Source organism: Xiphophorus maculatus, chromosome 6 (genome assembly GCF_002775205.1).
Source record: "Xiphophorus maculatus strain JP 163 A chromosome 6, X_maculatus-5.0-male, whole genome shotgun sequence".
Classification (NCBI taxonomy): Eukaryota; Metazoa; Chordata; class Actinopteri; order Cyprinodontiformes; family Poeciliidae; genus Xiphophorus; species Xiphophorus maculatus.
Genome location: NC_036448.1, coordinates 2,867,874 through 2,875,659, shown reverse-complemented (window position 1 = coordinate 2,875,659; position 7,786 = coordinate 2,867,874). Strand labels below are relative to the sequence as shown.

General features: G+C 42.6%; 1 protein-coding gene across 3 annotated transcripts; it reads right to left on the bottom strand.

Moving 5' to 3' along the window:
* Positions 1-1,286: 1,286 nt before the first annotated feature.
* On the bottom strand, positions 1,287-7,214 carry LOC102233896 (zinc finger protein Gfi-1). 3 transcript variants are annotated; one of them, XM_023335936.1, is made up of 7 exons: positions 7,068-7,214; positions 5,203-5,375; positions 4,859-5,059; positions 4,070-4,482; positions 3,785-3,922; positions 1,839-2,004; positions 1,287-1,693 (listed from the first exon to the last, which is right to left on the bottom strand). In XM_023335936.1, the coding sequence occupies exons 2-7, from the start codon at positions 5,312-5,314 to the stop codon at positions 1,515-1,517; spliced, it is 1,209 nt and encodes a 402-aa protein (XP_023191704.1). In that variant the 5' UTR covers positions 5,315-5,375; positions 7,068-7,214; the 3' UTR covers positions 1,287-1,514. The 3 variants fall into 3 exon arrangements, with proteins under 3 accessions (XP_023191704.1, XP_014331152.1, XP_023191705.1); XM_014475666.2 differs by having other exon boundaries at positions 4,859-5,056; XM_023335937.1 differs by lacking the exon at positions 7,068-7,214 and adding an exon at positions 6,662-6,915.
* Positions 7,215-7,786: the final 572 nt, after the last annotated feature.

The window sequence follows — 7,786 nt, the reverse complement described above, 5'->3', positions numbered from 1 at the left end:
CGTGAATGATTGCTTTGCCTGAGAATATTTATTTTTGGCCAGATGGCGCACGCTGCGAAACGTTCCTCTGCTTAAATGTGTGAGATATGAGCTCTGAGCTGCCATGCAGATTGGGAGTTTGTGATTGATGGTCTGCATGACTTCACATAGAGCTTCTTGTTTTTCTTGACGCTCTGAAAAATCAGCGGAGCGACGCAGAGAGGACAGCAGTGACACTCTCAGGTTGTTCTAGTGTGAATCGGGCCCGCCCTTATGCCCCTCTAGATATGCAGTGATGTGAAAAGATAACTTAAGAGTTCACATAAATGTTTGAAATCATCAGATTTGACATGCATTTGAAATTTTAATGAATGCAAAATGCAGTTTTCAGATTTTTTTTTCTAGTAGAGACAAAAAAACAATCCAAACCAACCTGCTTTAAACTTGGTAATGATTCTTTTACTTTGATGAAGGGGAATTTTGTCCCGCTCATATTCATAGAATTGTTTGGTTTGTTTTTTTCCCCATCCATCAGCTCATTGGTTCTGCAGTATAGTCCAAGTATGCTTCTCCTTAGGGTCATGACCTGATGGCAGGGGGGGAAAAAATCCCTCAGGATTTTAGTTCCATCAGTTAAGACAAGTGGTTCAGGTCCTGGAGAAGCAACACAGCCCAAACTATCATCCCACCAACACCATGTGTGACTGTTGCTATGACAATTTCCTGAAGTTCAGTCTTGCTCTAACTCCAGATGAAACGGGACAAACACCTTCCAAAATCTCAACTGTTGTCATCAATACACAGAATATTTTGGTGAGATTTTGGTTTTCATCTGTTCTTAAGTTTCTTTATTCCAGGTTGTGTTTTGAGATGTTTGGCCTACTACGTGGGGTCAGACAGGTTCTGTTTATTATGTGTTTTCCAGCCACATAGTGCAATTTTATGGCACAATCATGTAACTATGACACCTTCAGTTGTTATAAAACTGCTGTGCATCAAATATGTCTTCATAATTGAACGGCTTGAAATTGGGCCTCCGTCTCTTTAAGAAACTGCTGCTCTTTCTGACAGGAAGTCATCATAACATGGTTCCTCTATTATCCCTTCCCCATTGTTGCTCTGAGAAGTAGCTGCTTTAATGAGCTCATCAGATGCACAGCTCCACCAGATGTTTGCTAATTGTTGCTGGGGGTTACAGCTCATATGAATTATTCTTAGTTTTTGTGCCACTCCCCTGAAAGGATGGCGCCCTGCGTGGGGAGCCACAGTGGATGTGCGGGGCTGGAGGGTAGGAAATCAGCATAGGAGACCTTTAAGTTAACATTTAATCCATGTTTATATAAACAAATAGAAGACATTTTATAAAGCTGATCCAAATGTTCAATCTTGGAAATGTATCATTTAGCTCCATTTTTATAATAATTGTGAAAACAAATGATAAATATCAGTTAAATAGGAAGAAAAAAAAAAACAGCAGTTCAGAACAGGAAACGAAAACGCCGGCCCATGTTCAGTGGAAATCTGAGGAAATCGGCTCATTTCAGTCCGTGCTGCGTCTCCTTGTGCCTCCTCAGGTCCACCTTCCTCTGGAAGCCTTTCCCACAGAGGTCGCAGCCAAACGGCTTGAAGCCCGTGTGCTTCCTGCTGTGGGTGATCAGGTTGGAGCTCTGACTGAAAGCCTTCCCGCACACCTGGCACTTGTGCGGCTTCTCGCCTGCAGCGGGGAACAAGCGGTTGAAACGTTCGGTCACGTTGGGAGGAGGAGATGAATCTCTTCATGTTATTCCCATATACATGTATGTATGTATGTATGTATGTATGTATGTATGTACTGCATATAAGTGGCTCGTCTTTCTCACCTGTGTGGATGAAAGTGTGCTTTTTCATGTCGGACTTCTGGTGGAACCTCTTGCCGCAGTACTGGCAGGGATAGGGCCGAGTGTCTGAGTGGATGAGCAGGTGGGTGGAGAGGGTGGAGGAACGCTTAAAGCTCTTCCCGCAGATTTTACAGCTGAAGCTCCTTTCCTGTTCAAAGAATCACGTCACCAATCGTTTAAAGATATTATATTCTAATATTCATGACATACAGAGCAAAAATTACCCTTTTCAAGTTAAAACGTATAAAAAACAAGATACTTTTGCTATAAGTGAAAAAATCTGCCAGTGGAAGTGGCAGATGTTTTGAATCAATATTAAGAAATTAATGGCTTTAAAAAAAAACAACCTGCTAGATCTTACTTGTAAGTTAGTTTTGTCTTATTTAAGTGTGTTTAAAGATATTTACACAGAAACTTTGTAAGATTGAAGTTTGAGCTTTTAGTTGGTCTCATCTGTATTTCTGGAGGCAGCCCTACTCAATAAATCTGAATTTAGTCATCAGGTTGGTATCTCAGTAATTCTGTTCAAATAGTAATTATTTACACACACACAGAAAATAACACAAAATATATTACTGTCATTTCTGATTATGGCTTACAGCTGGTACCAATAAAATCATTTTACGATTATGTTATGACATAATCATGGAGAAGACTGATGACTTGACAGATGTCCACGACTGTCTCTGACAGTTTCCAAGGTTAGCCACCAAATATTCACAAACAGCTGTATCTGAGTATTGTCTTGTAAAGTTGAGTGGAAGGAAAAGCTTTGGTAGGAAATGATTTACAGGCAACAGGGCCAAACTCCTGCCTTGAGCGCATGGTGAGGCTAAACTATTTCAAATGTTCGTGAAGTTTGTGTGTAGCTGCTCCTGAACCAGAGAGGTGAGAAGCATCTTAGCCGGGATATTAGGAGTAAAGTTTCCATTTTATTTAGAAACCAAAGTCCCAGAGTTTGGAGGAAGATTCATGAACAGAAGCAACCTGAGCAGAATCCATGTTGCTTGAGGCCCAGCTTTTTGTTTCCAATCATTAGTTATGTTTTTCATCTAATTATCGTGAATTTCGAGCGAACTTTTAAAATTGAAATAAATATATATAGAAAAAAGAAAGATAGAAAATGCTAAATGGGAGTTAGGCGTGTTTCCATCCACCGGTTTGGAATGAATCACCGAATAGCGTCGATGTGTGTATGTGAAATTGGGGAAATACTTTAGAATTTTGCTGATTTCATCTTTTCAACCTTTTCTAATGAGCGTTTAAAAAAAACATTACGAAAGCAGCTGGAGATGATTTGGAGAGACACGTCATCTGAAATCCTAGAGCGCTTCATCCTTCCTTCCTGCTGACCGGCTCTATGGAGATTCTGAGGTGATTTTCCAGCTGGACTTGGTACCTAATTACTGCCAAAGGCACCAAAAGCTGCTTTAATAGCTCTGATGTTGCTGTGATTTGACTAAGTGACAGTAAGACGGAAGATGAGCTCAGAGAGCAGCTGAAGGAGCCATCAGCGCATCACCTCCATGCCACACCGCATTCCTCCAGGAATCTATGCAGGAGGGCCTCTGACCCCATCTGGAATACTAAAGATTCCAAATCTTTAGTATTTCTGGCAAGTCCAAATTTTCTGTATACACGTTTTTTTTCCTCTCTTTTAGAGAAATTAGCTCGGAGTTTTATGAACTATAATCATCAAAATTAATTAAAAAACGCTTGAATTCTGTCACGGTGTCCCATGTTTTTGTATAATATGAGTTATCTCATTTAAATTTACTCCACCGATATGAGCTGCTATTTACTAAAAATAATAACTAAAAATAATAATGAAAGAGTCATCAGGGCCTTTTGCGTGAATCCTGACCACGTGGGCCCTCAAAGGCCCCTGAGCATCGTATTCCTGTGTGGTTTCAGCCTGAGGCTGGTACCTGGGAGTGAACAGCTCGGTGCTGATCCAGGCTCACTGCGTGTCCGAAGGTTTTCCCGCAGATCCCGCACTCAAAAGGCCGCGTCCCGCTGTGCGAGCGCCGAACATGCACCTCCAGGCCGTGGGGCGTGGAGAAAACCTTTAGGAAATAAAATACAATAAAATTAGAAACGTATGGCGAAAAGAATAATAATATGTTTTGAATGATTTTTTTTCTCCTTTTATTTAAATTAAATGTATAAGACATCCCCAGATTAAAACAGGATTTGTCTTTGTAAAGCGCTACCTTGCAGCATTTGATGCACTTGTAGGATCCGTTTTCCTCCACGTTAGAGTGCAGAAAGTCTTCCTCAGATTTGATTTCCTTCTGCTTGGCCTCCGCGTACAGCTCGCCCCCGACCCGCATCCTGTAGATCCCGCGGCCCGCGCACGGGGAATATTCCTGGTAACAGCCGGACCCGAGGCCCCGCTGCGGGTAAACGCGCTCACTGCCGCCGCCGCCACCGCCGTGCTCTGTCCCGTAGATCCCCGCTGCGGGTGAATGGGACCCCCCGTGGCCCCGGATATGCCGCCGGCGCTGATAGGGCCCCTGAACCAGATGCCTCAGATCTGCGCCGGAGTACGCCGACCAGGAGTAAGGAAGGAGCGGGATGTTGAAGGGGGCGTCCTCCGCTGCGGGTGTGGGGCATTTCTCCGAGTCTGGGGGGAGGAAGGAGGGAGAAGGGGGTATTTAGGAGATTTACTTTTAATAACTTGGAGATATACATCATTGTTTCTGTCATAAATATTCAAGAATCAGAGTAATTAAGAAATTAATTTGGTTTAATCATTTTTGTTTTATCATTTGTGCCTCAATCTTTGTCAATTGTCGTTTCAAATATAGTACATAATAATAATAATAATAATAATAATAATAATAATAATAATAATAATAATAATAATAATAATAATAGTACAGGTCAGAAAATTAAAACGATTAATATGAATGAAAATATTAGGAACTATTTGATTAAAAGTCGGCAGAGATTCCAACAAACTTTTCAACTTTTCCGGATAAAATGAGATTGTCTCAGACCTGGTGAGGAGGACGGAGACGGCGGGCGCCAGAAATCACAGTCGGAGTGTCGCTCGGACCCGCTGCCGCCGCAGCTCAGCGGGGAGCTGGAGGACAGCGACCCCCGGGACCGCCGGCTGGAGCCCGAAGACTCTCTGCCGGCGCTCGGGTTTTCCTCGGGCTCCAGTTTGGTCGCGAGCTCCTCCTGAGACCTGCTGGCTGCTGACAGGGAAGCGCACCTTTTATTTGAATCACTTCCACTGACAAGCAAAACAAAAACCAACAAACAGACAACCTAACTAACAAAAATAAAACTCGCTCCTCTGTTACAGTTCCCGTTGATAATTAAGCACACATGTACCCACCTGCGCATACGTGAGCCAGGAGAGTGTCCAGCCTGGCGTAGCCATCGTCCGGGCAGCGGGGCTGGTGGTAGCTGTGGGCCCGTTTGCTCTTCACCAGGAAGGACCTCGGCATGGTGCGGGACTCTGAAGCTCCTCGGCTCTTCCTCTCTCGCCAAGCGGCTCGGAGCGTCTCTCTGGACAGATTGGAACACCACTGCTTGTTAGGCGAGACGGCGTTTGGGATTTCTGGCCCCTCATTACGCATGCTCAAAAACAAGCGGTGCAGTTCACCAGATGTCACCAGGGGGCAGGCTGCCAAAAGCGTGGCGAACCCCCCCCCCCCCCCCCCCTCCCCACACCCACCCAAGTTACATTAGTTACATCCTTTGATACTTTCTGCCATCTATAGATCTATAGATGACGTGGACACTCCGAGGAAGATAGATTGGATATTATATCCATGAGTATGGTTTATTATTTAAATTCGTGGATTTAAAAACAAAAAAGGGTTTTAAAATAGAATATAATATACTTTATATATATATATCTACCTATATAAAGTGGGTTTGTAATTAATCTGAATTTTATAGTTTGTAAACAGGAGCAAAGCTGGAATTGTCCACGCCATGAGGGGGAAATGACACGCGCAATTCAGGTGCAACATTTATTATTTTTTCAAATGTCCATCAATATGTTTATTGATGTCCTGTTACAGTGCCCCCTGTTGAATGTCTGTCCCTCACACCAGGCCAAGATCACATATTTAGGTTAAAACATTAGCGGATTTTTGCAGTATTAAAAAAAGAAGATAGATCGATAATAAATACAGCATAAAGCCTGTTGTTAACATGGTGGTTTAAACAGCCGAATTAGCTTGTTCTTGTTTGGAGAACAAGCTAAATGACGAAAATGTTCACAATAAAACATATTTGCAAATACTAGAGGAAATTTAAAAAAAAATCCTTATAAAATCATATACATACTGCAATCTGATGTGTTGTTTAATTAATATATTAATATACAGTATTAAACTAATATCTGTTATTTTGAAAGCTAAAACTAATCTGGATCTATTCCTCTATAGAATCTAATCAGCTGTTTGTTTTTATTTATTCATTTTTTTTAAATTACGGATTTATGGTTGATCTTACGGCTCGTTTGAAAAGAATCCACGAATCAGGATGTGCTTGATTATTATTATTATTATTATTATTATTTATTTATTTTTTTTTTAAATCAGACCTACATTTAGATTCCCATCACAACAACAGTAAAACTCCCTAAAATGTTCATATTTCTGTCTCGTCACAGAAGAACTCCAGCGTCTCTTGCTTCTGTCGCCGTTCAGGCCGGGCTCGGTTCTGGTGGATAATGACCCGCCTGTTGGCCCGGCTGAAAAGTGATCCCGTTAATGAGATGCACAACAGCCTGCCGGTGGGGAGTGCGGCTATCGCTTTACAGCCACACTGCTTCGGCTTACCTGCGCTGACTCCAGCCTTGTTGTTTTACATCATTAAAGCCTGCGCTGCCGAGCCGGGCCGAACCGAGCCGGGCCGAACCGAATCGGGCCGGGTTGAGGCCCAGCCAGGCGGCCCGCGGAGCAGGAAGGAGAGTTTGAGAACCAAATGGAAAGGTGAGCGCAGGTTGAGTCACATGAAGACATTTTCAGCAGAAATCTGTCAGACTCTGCGAATCCAAATCATTGCAGAGCCACTGGAAACAGTTTGGGGGTCAGTTAGGAAAAAGCAAAGCAGCATCGATTTTCTTTTTGTGTTTGTTTCAGCTTGTTGTGGGAGCAGAGTTTGTTTGCAGCAGCTGCATCAAGTGAGAGAAGTGCAATCAGAAGGCAGATAGGCATGAAGCTGAAACACATGTCTCATACTCACAGAGCCGTGATACTGCAGCCACCATGTCCCAGTTCTGAGGACACACTCTGTCCTAGTGTTGGCGTGTGGGTGTGTGTGTGTGTCTAAATGCTCCCAAAAATCTGCAGAAAGTCACCACAAGCAGCTTTCTTCTAAAAGAACCACACTTCACTGACTCTGACGCCTATTTACTCTCTCTCTTTCACAACACACATTCTTGTTTTCTACCCCCCTCCCCTCAGAAATGAATTTTCCTGTTAGTCAGCCATGACAGAAACACAGAAACACTGATTCATGCTTTGATAAAAGAGTGCAGTGGAGCTCGAATCGTTCTGCATTTGCATTGAGCTAAAATAAATCATGTTGCCGTTTAAAACTGGACTTCCCTCTTCTTTAAGGGGGCTGAGGAGTGGGGGCTTTTATTCCCTGTTTTACACTTCATGCTCAAATTTTACAAATAAATTGCCCTGTTTAACTTAAAAAAAAACAATTCCTTGACCCCCCCCTTTTTTGTAATAAATAAATAATAATAATAGAGGGAAACAACTGAAAAACTCTTTGCCTGCATTAGAATTTTATGGCCAAACTCTCACCTTGTCCTCTAAGAAGGTCACACTTTTTTTTTTTATTTATTTTTTTACCAATCAAAAGACAAACAAGACTAAAAGCTTTGAACACCACCTTCTCCTTCTCCTTCTCCCAATCTTCCCAAACTCCCGTACGAAAAGGTTTGATGATGC

What these genes read in the sequence shown, in the direction of transcription:
- LOC102233896 (XM_023335936.1), bottom strand. Translation starts at nt 5,314, where the DNA reads ATGCCGAGGTCCTTCCTGGTGAAGAGCAAACGGGCCCACAGCTACCAC. An exon ending in ACCGAGCTGTTCACTCCCAG is followed by an intron (nt 2,005 to 3,784) that starts GTACCAGCCTCA and finishes TTCTTTGAACAG; the next exon opens with GAAAGGAGCTTCAGCTGTAA. An exon ending in GCACACTTTCATCCACACAG is followed by an intron (nt 1,694 to 1,838) that starts GTGAGAAAGACG and finishes TCCCCGCTGCAG; the next exon opens with GCGAGAAGCCGCACAAGTGC.